General features: G+C 39.0%; 1 protein-coding gene across 1 annotated transcript; it reads right to left on the bottom strand.

Annotated features, from left to right (window-relative positions):
- Positions 1–3,676: 3,676 nt before the first annotated feature.
- On the bottom strand, positions 3,677–13,391 carry LOC119697615 (epidermal retinol dehydrogenase 2-like). Its single transcript, XM_038128571.1, has 7 exons — positions 13,269–13,391; positions 12,180–12,533; positions 8,754–8,885; positions 7,204–7,303; positions 5,380–5,524; positions 4,319–4,441; positions 3,677–3,803 (listed from the first exon to the last, which is right to left on the bottom strand). Exons 2-7 carry the CDS (start codon positions 12,504–12,506, stop codon positions 3,683–3,685), a joined length of 948 nt encoding a protein of 315 aa, XP_037984499.1. The 5' UTR covers positions 12,507–12,533; positions 13,269–13,391; the 3' UTR covers positions 3,677–3,682.
- Between the last annotated feature and the right edge of the window lie 2,598 nt (positions 13,392–15,989).

The raw sequence follows: 15,989 nt of genomic DNA on the forward strand, positions 1-15,989 counted from the left end.
ATTTCTGAGAAAGAAGATATGGAGGAAGCAACAGAGCAACTGCCAGACTGCCCCTTCCACCGCCACAGTGCACTTGATCAATGAGCACCGCGGAAGGGTGGAGTTCATGAAAGCGTTGAGCGATGCCTCGTGACTCTTTAAATCACTGCTACCTCAGGCACTGCTGCCAGCTGACATTAGTTAATGAAGTGGAAGGCCACCTGACCATTTATTTGGCTTCAGCAACAGTTCTGTGCAATGGTAGAAGGCAATTAGAGCTGTATTAATTATTTTTTCAATTACATGGTCATTCTTTATTAGCAGCTTGTAGCATCCTGAAGAATCTGAAGTATTGAGCAGAGGCATTGTATTGACTGCAGAAAGAGACTAGAAAAATCCATAATAGTAATCAATGTAGAATTTTGATCTGTTAATAACTGGGCTCTTTGGATTGATTCACATCTTTCTTCCTCATTAAATGATATGAAATATTGAAAATCGTCAGGCAATATAGAAAGTAGTAACATTTCTCTCGGTGTAAAAGTAAAGAGATGAAAATTCTTTTTCTAGTAACCATGAAAAATTTTATAAACATGAAGCCTCCTTTTCCCAGGACAGGGATGAAAGACTGGGACAGTACACCTATACATAATTTATGCAGCTTTCACTATTTTTTGTGTTTCTCAGGGGACAAATAATGCCAAAGACAAAGGTAAGTGACAGAGAAACAGGGAATCTCCTGACTTCCAGTGCCAAATCTGTCCTCCATAATTGTCCATAACCCGTGGGAACTGTGAATTAAACATCTTTCCAGAGAGAGGCTGAGAAAATACAAGTTTCTAATGAAAAAATTCCAAATATTGCAGGATTTGGAAATATGTTTTTCATTTTAGTATATGAAACTAGCCTCAAATCAGCTTTGAGTATTCTTAGAGTGCCTTCTATAAAAGCCATCCTTCTAAGATAATAGATGGGGATCAGACCTTTAGAAAGACGGAGGTTTTTATGGGAATGTTTTCAAATTTAATGGGGCAATGCCAATTCAGGTGATAAAGCAGAACAGGCTATCAGAATTTCTGGTAAAGTCCAGTTGTTTCTATGATTTCCTGCAAGTCGCATCTCAGTGTTTCTGGGCTTTTATTGTATGATTAGATATACAAATGAAGAACTTGAGCATCTATGAAAACTGTAATAATGGCTTACAGGGAACACATAATGAATTTGGGTGGAAACATTAAACTCTGAAGTAAAAGAGGAACTAAGTAATATAGAAGAATGAAATTATGAGAAATCAAAGTTGCATATCATTGCCTCTAAGGTTTATTCAAAGATTTAGATTACAAAGTGACCCAGAATAATTCAGATGTTTTTTTCTCAAAATGCTTATAATTTGAGTATGATTATTGTTCTTCATAAGATACACAAAACTACATCTTCCTTTATATGAAAAATGTACTCTGAAGAGCTGTGCTGTACTAATGGGTATAAAACAAGACCAAGAAACTGACATCACAGATTATCTCACCACTGGTGCAGCCTTTCTTAATCAGTTTTGCAGAGAACAAGGAGTGAGAAAAAATTAACATAAACTGTATTCCAGTCTCATTTGCAGCTTCTGTAGTAACAGAATTTCTACTGTAAAAATGTTTTTGGCATGGAGGAATTACAAATGAGATGAAAGCTTCAAAGAAAGGACACAATTCTCAGGAGTTGTTGATAAGTCTGAGATACTTCTTAAGTGGTGCACTATATTTCAAAACATGAAGATAATTTTCTATTAAAAAACATGAACACCATTCAAGTGCATCTTCTGAGTTTTAATAAGAAGGTTTTGCCTTACAGTTTTAGAATTGTATTACTGTATCTATCACAGTTCTTTTCTGTATGAAAAAGAAACTACTCCCTCCCAAACACCACCACCATCAATCAACCCCAAACCCCAAACCCATTTTCCTGGTATTTTCACAGAAAAGAGTGAGTTACTGATTTCTAGGACTGATAAGAAGATCTAACAGATCACTGTGAGGCTTAGAAAGTATAAGCTTTACAAATTCCTTCTTGAGACAAGCAGATTAGCCTGAAAAGAATATAGAGCCAAAAGTGCCCTTGGCTGAGGTTGCAGCAATACAGAATAAGGTTTTGCAGGGTGGCTGTGCAGAATAGCTGAAATATAGCTTAGAAAATAGGGTATTATTTCCTTTGCACTATTCTTAACCAACTCATGTTCTACCTATATGGTAGGTGAATTTACAACTGCAGGTGTAGTGGTAAGGTAGACATGCTTCAGTTAAGAAAACTGAAAACAAGAAAGGCATCCTTATAAATGAACCCTTACAAGGAGCTCTTTCCCTGCAAATATTTCATCCTGAAACCTTTAACATTTAAATAATGGATATTTCACCAAATATTAATGTCACTAGCATGTGACACTACTTCAAGTGGGAGTCTTGTTTCACAAATCATTTTAAAGTACATTTTTCTCACCTCATGAGCCCTGCTCTTAAGCTCTGCAGCACCAGCAGTGAAATTATGCATTAAGATGTTCGGGCCCACAATATATTCATAAACAAAGTCATGTCAATTTGCATTGACAAAGTATGATTTAAAGTAATCCTACTTTAAAATGATCCTAGATCTAGAGCTAAATAGTAACATTCATGCTGAGCAAGGGAATCCCAATACTCAACATATTTGCCTGCAATTGAGAAAATGATTGGTATTTGCAGGAAGCAATTTAGACTTTGCTGTCTCATTAATAAGAGGAAAATAACATTTAATCACTCATCACCTAGAGAGTTTTAAACAATATGAATCAATAAACTTTGCTTTCCAAAGAGCAAGGAAATAGATAGCTTTTTAAAGCTAAAAAGCTTCAGATAGCTTTTTCCTTCTCTCAGAGAAAAGTTTCCCTGTAATATCTACTGGTACACGGAAGAATTTATTGAATGCATACATGCTTTGGAAACACAGGGATTTCAATATTTGTATCTGAGAGCTTCTAAGTATGAGTTTAGTGAAGTACAATTGAATTATGATGGCAAACATGGTCAGTAGATGACTGTTAAATGTTTTCTGTAATTTCTTAAAGGTTTATGAACTAGGCTTTGTAGATTCACTATTTGGCTATGCAGTTTGTTTGTTTTTAAATTAAGCCAATTATAAACATTTTATGTTAGCATTTTCTGAAAATTTACATAGGGATTGATTTTTATCAATCAAGTACCAGCACATATTTTTGTGTAACTAATCTCCAAACTTCTGCTATTGGGGATTTTTTTTGTTCTTTAGGACCTTTGCATTGTAATTTCATTTGAAGACAGTTAAAGAACATGAGTGTGACTTCTCTACAAATGTAAGGAGAGATAATTTCCCATAATTTTCCAGGTATTCCTCCTGTCTTCATTTTCCTGTGATTTACAACAGAATTGTGTTCCACATTAGCAGGATACCTCATTGTATCTTCAGTCTGAAAACAATACAGTCCATGCAAAGTTGTTGGTTGGTCATTCAACATAATACCTAATTAATTTTAGATTTTAGTGATTTTTCAAAAGTTTCTCAGAAAATTGCCAAACATAAAGGCTTAAAAGACAGTTGTGAAGAATTAAATGGCATGCTGGCCAATGTAAAATAGCATAAAAGAAGTGAATTTTTTGTCAAGGAATAAATAGGATTTAAATTTTTTTTAAATGAAAATGTTCAATTAGCACTTGAAGTCTTCAGAATCCTTTGAATCCTTTTTCTTCTGACCAAAGGCTTCTTCCATGCTCTCCGGAAACTTAACATAAGATTCGAGGAATAGCACTGCTTTTCTAGGAAGGAAACTGAGAAGACAAACATTGAATTAGCCTATTTTATTTATTTTTTTTTTTAGATAAAGGTACTCTGTAAATAAAGAAATGACAAATACATTGTATGTGCTCAATACTTCTAATGTATGGTAGTAACACATTTAACACTTCAATGTTATAAATTGGGAAAATGAATGACAGACCAAGACATTTTGTGAAAGCCCAGCCTGCAGTGGTGGCAGGGGCTGGAAGCAGACAGTGCTAGACCAGGCATTGCTCCCATTGTACCATCTCAGGAAAAATTTTGAAGTTTCTATACCCATCTGCAGCTTAAAACATTTCTTAGAGACAGAAGAGGCCAGAAGAATGTTATTCACCTAGATTATTAAAAAAATCAAACCCACTGTTTCTTTAAAATTGGACACATATAACTGGATTGAATGCAGGAATATTAACTAAAGGACTGTTTTGACTAAACTTTCCTGTTGATTTTACAGGCAAATGCAAAGGAAAGAAGGTAATGCTAGAAGACAAAGTCATGTGCTTACATTTTGAGACCAAGTAAGTATACAGCTGGAGGCATGATCAGGTAAAATTTCTCCTTTTTAATTGCGTCCACGATCCTGCTGGCTGCATACTCTGGATCATAAACAGGAAACAAACAGGGTTTTCTGTAAAACAAGAAAAAAGAACTATGAAATTATAAAACTTTACTTTAGTGATAAATACACACACATACATAATTGAATAATTTATGCACTTCCCCCTTCCCCTCACATAGTCTTGAAAGGCAATCTTCAAACCTTTTCATTTCTGCTATCATCAAAATAAATTGAAAACATTTTGATGGTGTGTGAATTTAATGACTTTTTTGTAAGCTGACCACAATGAAATTGATGCCCACATTGATTGCAGCTTTGGAAACTTCCAAGCTTAGCCATACTTTGTGCTGTTCTATACATCATTGCTCTCCAGCAGTCCTTTTCTGCTGTAAATGCTGAGGTGACAGCTAAATAGACCAGGACCAGGCTTGTCACCAGCCAGGAGAAGGGCTCTGCTCTGCATACATATGCTGCTGCATGATGATGAATGGTGCAAGCAGGAGCAGAGCACTGAAAAACCAAGATCACTGGTACTGCACTCCTGCAATGGCTCATTCAGTGCTTGCAGCCTCTCCCATCAGTGCAGCCACAGAGCCACCCACCAGATACCACCACCACAGCTGTTCTCACTCGGAAGTACAGTCCCTGCCAGTGCAGACAGTGGGACACAGTTAATAAGGACAGGTCATGGGTATCCTGACAGCCATAACTGTATTTATACTGCCAAAATTACTTGGGGTACAGAACATCAGCACTCTCCTGACAAATAAGATTCCCTTAACCCTTAAATACTGCTGTGTATCCCCAACTGTTCCTTGACTGTGAGGTTATTGCACAATTCTTGCTATTCACTGTATGCAAGACTTGCATTTCTTTATATCTGTACAAATAGGGCAAAAATACTGAATTGAAAATCAAATCAACCAAACAAAAACTGAATAGAATATACCCAGTGAGTGGCAATTATTTTTTATATACTAAATAGTACAAATCTAAGCTTTACTTACGCGCTTTTAAAGCCTTTGCTTAACCTAGTACTAATAAAATAAGGGCAAACGATTGTGGTTTTAATGCCTCGTTTTCCTCCATGATACAGTTCTGAATTTATGGCTTCCATCATTGCAACGATTGCAGACTTACTTGCTGAATAATCTAGAAAGGAAGAAAAGAGAAATATCCAAAATTTTAAAAGCACCACAGTAAAAGCTATAGACAGAACTGAATTCTTTGTAATACCATTTAAGTCACAGTATTATTTAGTTTAATTATTGGCAGCCTTGTAATTAGTATTTAAAGCATATTGGTGATCCAGCTCATTAATGGCTCTTTCCATGAAGGATAAAATTAGATATAATTAATCCTTTCCAGAGGAGGTTGTTTTTTTTTTTTTTAGTGTACTATAGAAAGATACAGGCAAATGAGCTTATTCAGCATTTTCTGTAAATTTCCAAATACTCAAATACCAACCAGGCCATACCATACCAATTCTTTCAGTTCAGAATGTCTTCGACTTTTAATATCACAGGCTAAATTTCAGGAAGAACTATTTCTAGTGGTAAAATAAAAATACCTTACTTAAATGCTGCTTCAGCCTATTACTTCTGATTTGCCCTGCAACTACAATACTATTTTGTTTACCCAGTAAGACTGAATCTCATCTGATTTTTATTGTTTGATGAATGTACGGAACCCCATCCTTGGAGATAATCAAAACTCGCCCTCACGCAGCCCTGTGCAACCTAACCTAAGCTGGACCTGTTTTTATCTGGAGATATGGAGCAAGTGACCTTCACAGATTTCTTCCCACACAAATTACTCTACAGTTTTCCAATTTTTAGAAATGAATTTAATACAGCGCCTTACATGTAATTTCCTAAAACCTTTTCAAATGTGTGTGAAAATAGTTGCTAGACACAATGAAATCCAATTTTGCTAAAAGACTGACTCCAAAGACTGGCATCAGAAGTAGTTTGCTGTTCTTCAGGAGTTCACTCTCAGTGAATGATGGGACCACGTAGCCTAAAAATAGATATCTAAGGTGTAAAAGGTCATAATGCATAGATGGGAAGGCCCAGGAAGGCCTACTCCCATAAGCCTTACAGTTATATGATGAAAGCTGAATGTGACTTGTATTATCAATACCAAATACTGATAATATATCAAGGTAACCCCTAGGTAACAGGTGGCAAGTAAACACTACAGTAACACCATCAGTCAGCAGAAGAAACAAGAGATCCTTATTACAGTGAAGTTCAAGTTCTCTTTGGGTGACCTCAGAGATACAATCAACATATAAGAGAGGTTTTGAGGAGAGACTGGGAAGCAGACCCAGACTGCTGAAATAGGCTAGACTAGCAGACTGCTTTCCTGAGGGAAATAGCTGAGAATATTGAGCTTTAAACAGCCTAAACCATACTTAATTCAAATTAATTTTATTGAAAATTCTGCCAGAATGCCTTCTGCACTTGATAAACCATCTGAATGTGTAGTTCTAGGTACAACCCTTGTGTGTCTCAGTCTCTGAACATTCACCTGCAGAAAAGCTGTTATGAGAAAGCATTAGACAACCTGTATGCAGGGCTCCCACTGCACGTGTAGGAGCTGAATTGTCCTTCTTCTGTGGAGAAAAGATAGTCCTTAACCAGACAGTAAAACCTGCAGAGAGCCCCCTGTGTGGCTCAGGCATATGATGTCACACTCCAGTACACCGTCACCTCTGGCACCCACAGGTTTTTGTCAGTACAGGCTGCTAAAGCCAAGCATTTACGAAGCACCCAAGAAAAGCGATTAGTATGTGGATCTATTTTGTAATGGCAGCTGACAATAATTACCTGACAGCCTGTAGAGTCCCAGTAATCCGGCTGCACTGGCTGTGCTAACCAGGTGCCCACGGTTACAGGCCACCATGGCTGGAAGAAAGGCCTTGCAAGTCTGAAAGAATATAAATACATTTATTTTAAAATCCCCTTTATAAATAGGCATAACAAAAATGTTTCTTTCCAAAATTAGGTGGTACAAACTGACATGCTGTCTGAAACTTCAATATACAAGAAGCCCAAATGACATTTTATCCCTGTAACAATTTTAAAATGAGAGACAACATTTCCTTGAATGACTGCCCTCTCTCTGAAGATCTAGCAGCATTAAAAGCATCTTATTAAAAGCAGCAAAGTTTGTATTTTCTCTGCTTTCTTGGTTCCTCTCAATTTGTCTTTTGCTAAAGGTTTGGTACACAAGAGGGAGCTAGAAGTCAACACATTAAAGAGAGTTCAGCTGTCTGTGAGTCCTTTTTGTTACAAGCTGGCAATTCCAGCACTCCAGGACACCACTGTGGGTGATACTAACTGGGAAGAATGCTAATGTTTTACAAAGGGGGAGACAAGAAAAAGAGACAAGCGCAGTAACAATTTTTTTTTTTCAATAGCTGAGGAATCCTATTAGACTCCAGATGTGAGGGCTTAGTGCATCGCTGTCCTCCTGCCCTGGGTTTCTTCAGACCTTTCAGGGGGAACACCTCTCCCAGTCCATTTTCCTCAAGTGTTTGGAAGAATGATGCAGTGTGACTGGGGAATACTTAGAGAACTTTATCTGCAATGATTTTCCATTGAGGAATGCCTTTTTTCAAAGGAGTTGCAATGCTATATTGTTCCTCGATGCAGGCTGTTAACTCAGGAATATAAACAAAAAGTGCAAGAGGGGGCAGTAGTGACACTAACAAAAAATCTCTCCTAAATCTATTGAGACCCCAAATAACTGCAAATTCCTCCATAGGTAAAAAAACAAAACAAAACAAAACAAATTCTTACTAGCCAGATTAGTTTTCTATGTATTTCAATCAGATGGTGACTAGGAATGAAAGCACAGCCTGAAGGGCAACATGTGCAGCATAAAATAATGGAATCATTTATGCTGGAAGAGACCTTTAAAATCATTGAGTCCAACTCTAAGTGCACCACTGCTAAGTCTGCCAGTAAACCATGCTTGTGTCTCCCTGAATGCTGCAAGTCGCTTAGGCAAAGCTTTCAGATGCCAGGAAATATCAGGAGCAGGGAAGTCACATGCCATCATGTCAGCACTCTCCTTTCAACCACAGCTGTTACAGGTAGGGTGTGTTTCATGATGCAGCTCCACAAACTTTGATTTACCTGAGTGCCCAGGCAGGTTTGTGTTAACATGACTGAGACCTTCATTATCATCCTGTAATTGGACTGTCTCCAATTACAGGATGATAATGAAAACAGCTATTCCCCCAACAAAGATCCTCCACATCCCTATTCCCAGCTGAGTTTTTAAGGTAGATGCCACCATTGTGGTTTTCACACCAAAATACTTGTCTGTACCTTTTGGTCACTCAGGAGTAAAAAACCCACAAAAACTTTACCCAGACTTGAGAAAAGAAGTTGATTCTGAAGGTCTTTTCAAAGTCTTCATCTGTAAGCTCACAGAACTTTTTCCCAATCAGTATGCCAGCATTATTGATTAGAATAGTAACATCTCCAACTTCTTTTCTAACCTGAATTAAAAAAAAAAAAAAAAAACAGGATAAAAAAAGAAAGCTTTAGAAGGTATCCTTGTGTCTTGTGCTTCATTTATGAAAATGTTTAGTAACATTTGCAATAATTGATATGTATGAAAACATAAGTATACAAGATCAAAGGTCCATCTAAGCCCCCCAGCCCTTGTCTCATGGTAGAAAGCACTGAAAAATGGACCCGAGCCATAAGGTCTCCCATGTGTTCAACTTTTCACATGCTGCAATTCAGGATCTTTTGAGAGGTATAAAGTATCTATATCATTGTCTTTAATATATCCCAGTGATTCTCCACCCTGCCCTCCTCCCCAAATTTGTCTAATTGCTCCCTGAACTCCAGAATACTTTTGGCTTCCACAGAAACCAAAGGTAAAACGTTATGCAGCTTTAGTATGCACCATGAGCATGCTTTAACTGCAATCAGAACACTTCCAGTCCCCTATTTTTGCTATTGTGAGAACCTGCATTCCTCTGCTAAGCCTGCTCCCATTTTTCCATATAATTTCTACTGAACTGGAAAGAATTCATCTCAGATAACTGAGGAATACCATCCCCTGAACACAATAGTTTCTACCATGAAATAGATAAAATCATCATTAGCTCCAATTGGGTTTGTTTTCAAAAGATTTTGTGCCATGATTTGGATTTTTATCAAAACAGATGGCCAAGATTTACTTATAGTATGAAGAATGAGTCTCACAGATTTCCCTGCTAAAGGTGCATTATTACTTGTGGTCTCAAAAATTATGACTAAAAAAATGTTAAAATCCTACATGTGCTGCTCTCTGGCAATTTGGAAGCAGGTGATTGAATCTGGTGCCCCAACATTTGACCTTCCATTGGCTCTCTCAGGGAACCTTAGCATTCAGTGAATATTTGACACTTTTCCAGCTGTGTCAGGTTTAGGCCTTCTCAGTGACAAGCAGGACTCAGATACTTGCACCTTTCCACCTGCATAAATGAATGCAAATCTAGACACTGTTCAGCATGGCAGGATTACTCAATTCTTCCTTTGAGGAACACATCTGTACTTTCTCCCCACTCTTTTAACTGCTGTGTCAGTCCATATGATGATCCTCTTTTTCTTAATATGGCAACATATCTTCACCAATGGCAGCATCTTATTTACCATGGCATCAGTCGTCCTGTTTACTCACTACTGCAAAATCTGTGTGAAGCTTGGCTTCCACTTAGAAAAAGTCAAGATGATTATTCTACATTATGTATTTTTTAGGTGTCTGTTAATTCTTTTGTTAACATAATTTCTACTAGTTTCCTGTAAGACAGGTTCTTAGTGTGTTTGGCTCTCAAGAGAGCCTTAAAAAGCTCTCAAGTGCCTTTTAAGACTGGCAAATTTACTATGCTTTACTTATTTAACTATGCTTTGTTCCTTGATCATCTGTTGTAGCAAAACACACATTCTTTATTTCTAGCCCACTAGATCCATGTCTGATTTCCTTCAGAGTTCCCAGGTGGACCTCTCTTGCTCCTGAGAATTAGTTGTTGTTCACTTGACCAGTTTGTTCTAAAACCTCTTCTTTAAAGACTTCAGTGGTCTCTTTTGTTTCCTAGAAGCAAAAGTTACATTATGGGAAAATACTTATGCTTTGCAGCAGTGAGTATACCAAATAAAACCAATTAATTTCACTTTCTTGCTATTGTTTTCTCTTTTGTGTCCAAGTTCAAGTCTTTTCATTTTACCAATCAAAAATTTGCAGGTATTTCCAAGAGTAGAGGAGGCCCATATTTAAAAAGCTCTTCATCTAAGAAAATTTCTGTCTCCACCAGGACTGCACAATACATGCAAATATCTGTGAATATGTTGGTGTTGTTAACAGTAATTTGACAACTTAACAGCAATTTTAAAATTTTGAACTGCTCTTTAAGTTTCTGTTGTCAGGTCAATCTTTGCACTTCAGAATAGTGTTTGCTGATTTGGGCACAGCAAATTCCACAGGCTGGAGTCCTGTGGCTGATTTGGTTAATGTGTTTGGAGATTGAAAATTACTGGGGGGCACAAAACAAACCTTTTGAGACTCTGCTAAAGTAAGAGCAAACAAATAATTTTCAAAATGTTCATTTTTTTTGTCTACAGTGTGAGTGAGCTGTGGCCCACATGCTACTTATGAGTATGGGTAAAAGAAACCCTTGCTGATTTGAAAGCATGAGAATTGCCATTCCAGATACTTACAGATCCTGAATCCAACTCACCTTTTAAAAGTACTTTTCCTCAAGAACATTTCTTGAGGAAAAAAGGTGTTTCAAACTTTCATTACCTTGCTCAGAAAGACTTAATCTGATTTGGTTAAAATTAAAAACAACAACCACAAAACGAAGAGCTGAGGCCCCCCATGTCCCCACCTTTCCACCCACAACTCATAGAAAATTAATGTTGCATTTCAAGTATATTCTGAAACAATCTATCAACATTCACATCATAAAATAATTTAGCTAATTTCTCTGATGTATGCCTTCAGACACAGAATGTCAAAGATGTGACTTGAGAGTCATGTATATAAGGACAAACATTGAGAATTTAACAGAAGTTTACACTTGGATGAAGTTTGTACAATGAATAACTGGATTATAAGTGAAGTTACACTGAGAAGCATTTTCAGGCAGTTTAAGGAAAAGTAAAAATTATTCATGTTAATTAAATGTCCAATTTCTGAACTCTGACAGTAATATGAATAAGGCAATAGTTTACAAAGCATAGGTCAGCACAGCAGAAGAGTTTCATTGAAAATGGAGCTTTTTACCTTATTTTCCACCTGTACTGATCAAAAAAAAGAACTGAAGCTGAATCATCAATTTGACTGGAGACTAGCCACATCCCAATGACAGGTCTGAAAACATTACATCCCACATCACCCTTAAAGAGCTACAGTTTCCTTCCTAAACAAATAGGCAAAGGAAATAATCTCCCTTTTACAACATCCACAGATTGTTCTTTTCTTTTTAAATTATTTATTGATATCTTAAAGAAACTATGAAGCCTATATAGGTTAACATATGGAGATAACCTCTGCTGCAGGTTTTACCACACTCTAATCTAAACATTATCATGTCACAATGAGGAATAGAAATGGATAAATCTCAACAACTGATTAAATCCAGTTACTTTGTCACAACCATAGTTTAAGTTCCATCCGGAAACTATTCAAAAGGAGAAAGACATTGCCCTACATGATTACTTCCCTCTAGGGATGGTTTCTAAAAAAACCAATAAATTCAATAGGATATTCTATTAGAAAGAAGCAAAAATGCAGATCTTACCTTGTCTGCCTGCTCGTAGACTTCTTCCCTCCTGCTGCAGTCACAGTGGTAGACAAACACCCGGTTGGCTCCATTTTGTTGGGCCAATCTGCTTGTTTCTTTGTTACCTTCATCATCAATGTCCCAAAGAACCAAGGTTACTCCCAAAGGAGCCAATTTTAAGGCAACCAGCCTTCCAATCCCATTTGCAGAGCCAGTAATAAGTACTATTTCACCAGCAAAATATTTTTTGCGGAGAGAAAATATGCAGAAGGTGTTCTCGATAATTAAAAAAATAAAAAATTTCAGGTACTGTAGTAACTTCCGGATGCATCTGAAGTTGAACATGATTTCTCAGGTACAAGCACCACTCATCTGTTGTGCAAACCCAGAAACACAATACATTAGAATAGTGGAGTATTGACTGAAAAAAAAGAAGAGGTTCACCTTCAAACAGCAAGTCCTTTTGCAGTGTTCTTCTGTGCAGATACCAAATATATTATTAAAGACTTGTTTTGTGAAAGCTATCTTATGAGTAGGATTAAAGCAACTGTCTTCTTCTAGATCCTACAGACCTGTTTCATCCCAGGTTCCTCACCTTCCAACTCTGGTTTTAAAAACGTTTAGCAACATACATTTCAGGCAGGTATGTTACGGCGCTTTGTTTTCACAGCAAGGTGATGCTAGCTGAACAAAAAAGTACTGAACACACTGGTGAGATATCAACCTTAGGAAGGAAGGCGTCCTCCTTAGCAGGAGACGTGACCTCTTTTGGAAGCCAGGCAACAGGAACGTTCCCACACCCTGTGTCTTTTCCAGTGCCGTGCGGCCGAAATCACATCACAGATTCCCGTTTGCCAGCAATTGTCCAGCCGCAGGGAAAAGCCGGGCCCTGGCACTTACGAGCCTTGGTTTTAATCCTGCTTTAGGCAGCACCACTCCCTTTACGGCGTTTGGGACGGCACAGGAGAGGCTCAGGAGAAGAAGCGCCCGCACCATCCCGGCGGATCGGACCCGTCCCGCCCCGTCCGGGCCCCTTGGCTCTCTCCCGGCCGTGCCCCAGCAGTCACATCTTCACCCCCTCCCTGCGCCCATTCCCTCCGCACTCACCGCCGGCTCCCGACTGTCCCGCACCCGCCAGCCCGCCGGGACCGGGGCTGGCCTGGCCCTGCCCAGCCCGCCCCGAGGGCTTGGCCCCGTGCGGGGGCGGCCCGGGGAGCTGCGGGGTGCGGGCCCGGGCAGGCGGCGCTGCCCGGCTGGGCGGGTGCGGGATGCCGGCGGGGCTCTGCGGCACAGGGTACCTGGGGGCCTTCCGAGGGCGCCTGTTGGGCGGCAGTGCCTTCTCCCACTTCGGGACATCCCGCTGCTGCTGCTGCCGCTGCTGCCGCCACGTCGGTTGCCCTCCTGCGCCCGGCCGGCCCGGCCAGCGGGGCGGCACCACTGGCACCATCCCGCCTGGCCCCTCCATCCCACCCGGCCGAGGGCTCGGAGAGCAGGTGCTCTCTCCACCGTCTGCTGCTGCTTCGCTGGAGGTACCGAGTTAAACACTTCTTAATTTATATCATAAATTACTGTTCTGCAACTTAGCGGCCTGGGAGCAAAAAGGCAGATGATGATCATAAGTGTGTCCCCTAAAACAGTAAATCAATCCCCCGATTATAATTTCACACCTTTAAAATTCCTTTTGTGAGTCCTCAGTTTTCCATACATGTGTTATCCAACTCGAAAAGTACGGCTCCACACCACTGTATTATCAATATTTTTGAATAGAAATCGACACACATACTTAGGTCCGTAAGAATGTGCTTCTGCTGTGGCATCAGCTTGTATCAATCACCATAATGTCTTCCACATATTGTTTATGTAAAAAGGCAATGAAGAGAAGAGTACTGAGTTGGTGTTCTTTGCATTTCAAATGAGTTACATTAGAGGTCTTGTTTATTGGCAAGTCATAAAAGGAAAAAATGGAATAAATTCACAGTGTGCTCTGATGTACACATCTGTGTTGTATACACCATTCAGATTACAGTCTATGGGAATTCATAAGATATTTTTCTCTTAAGCTGAGATAAAATGATAGCTCACAAAATTTGATGTCATTTACACCAAGAAATATGGTGTAAAACTGTACACTGTCAGTGTAGACAGTTGTATGGAAGGGATGTGTTTCCATGCACAGTTAACTGTTGAATATTCTGTTTATGTGCCAGCAAAAGTGGAAGCTGAAATACTCCCACTGAGAATGAAGGCAGATCTCAAAGCCTCAGTGCACTGTGGTTCCAAACAAGGTGCCAAGAAATGCAAAACAGGTGGGTAACCTAACTCCAAGTGTCCCATGCTGTAATCAGTAATTACATGGCAAAAGCAGCAGATTACGGTGAGGGGAAGCTGAGATGATTCAGCAATGAATTCCTGGTTATGAAACAATTCAGGGAAGATGCTTGTTTATTATGATGACATTTCAAGGTGAACAACATCGGTGAGGAATGGTGTTGCAACCAGAACTTCGTAAGCTGTAAGTTAACAGGAGGAGCCTGTTTCCAAAGCACGTGCTTATGCAAGTATGAAAAGACATGACTTCCTTGCTCTTATGCTGAATTTACCTAAGAAGCAGCCAGTTATCATTCTCTAAGTGATGAAAATGGCAATGATGATTAATAATTTATATACCTAAATTAGATGCTTTGGTGTGGTAATGGAATGTTACAGCTTGTTGCTATCTTGGGGTAATGAGTGGACGTGGTAAGTGACAAGGGTCTTGGGGAACACAGAGTGATTTAGGATAGCTTGCATTCCACTCACTGCCAGCTAGATTTGATGATTCCTTTAGAGAATTGTTTAGCATTTTGAAATTAAGTATTTGTGTGGCTTTTTGTCTCAGTTTTGTCCCAGTGTTTCAAAACATTGAATTTTTTTTGTCAAACATAAACTTATTCTCTTGATTGGTGCATGCACTGTAACTGGTCTCTAGCCCTAAATATACCTTTTTCTGCAATTACTTTTGAATTTGAACAAGAAGCTCCATTTCCTAAGTGATAGTAAGAACACAGGAATGAAATTGTCCACATTTGACTGCACTGAAAAAAAAAAAAAAGGCAAAAAACCTGCTGCAGCTAGAGAAGCTACGGAAATAATTTTGTAAGGGATATTTTTATTATTGCCCTTCCAGTAACAAACCTTCACATGTCTGTCATTCGTTTTAATCATAGAAAATCTATTGAACATAGGAAACAAGGCAAATGCACAAATAGATCAATCTAAAAGTTAAAAGTACATCACTAATGATATCGAGAGCAGGGATAACCACACAACCAAGAATGCCTTAAAATGACAGTTCACCAGCATGTTTATTCACCTCTGTACACTTTGTATATACTCCATGTTATGAGAAGTTAAGAGATGTTGTAAGAGGCTGTTCTGGTTTAACCCCAGACACCAACCAAGCCCCATGCAGCCCTTTGCTCACTCCCCACTAGTGGGATCAGGGAGAGAATCTGGAGTGAAAAAACTAGAAAACTAGAGAGATTAAGATAATTTAATATGGAAAGAAAAAGCTGTGCACACAAGCAAAACAAAAGAAGGAGTTCATTCACTGTTTCCCTTTGGCAAGGAGGTGTTTGGCCATCTCCAGGAGAGCAGGGCCCCATCATACGTAATGATCACTTGGGAAAACAAATGCCATCACTCCAACATCCTCCTTCCTCCTTCTTCTCCTCACATTGTATACTGGACATGATGCCATAAGGTCTGGAGTATCTCCTTGGTCAGTTAGGGTCACCTGTCCCAGCTGTGTCTTCTCCCAGCCTCCCATGCACTCCCATACACTCATGG

Source organism: Motacilla alba, chromosome 2, assembly GCF_015832195.1.
Source record: "Motacilla alba alba isolate MOTALB_02 chromosome 2, Motacilla_alba_V1.0_pri, whole genome shotgun sequence".
In the NCBI taxonomy this organism is placed as follows: Eukaryota; Metazoa; Chordata; class Aves; order Passeriformes; family Motacillidae; genus Motacilla; species Motacilla alba.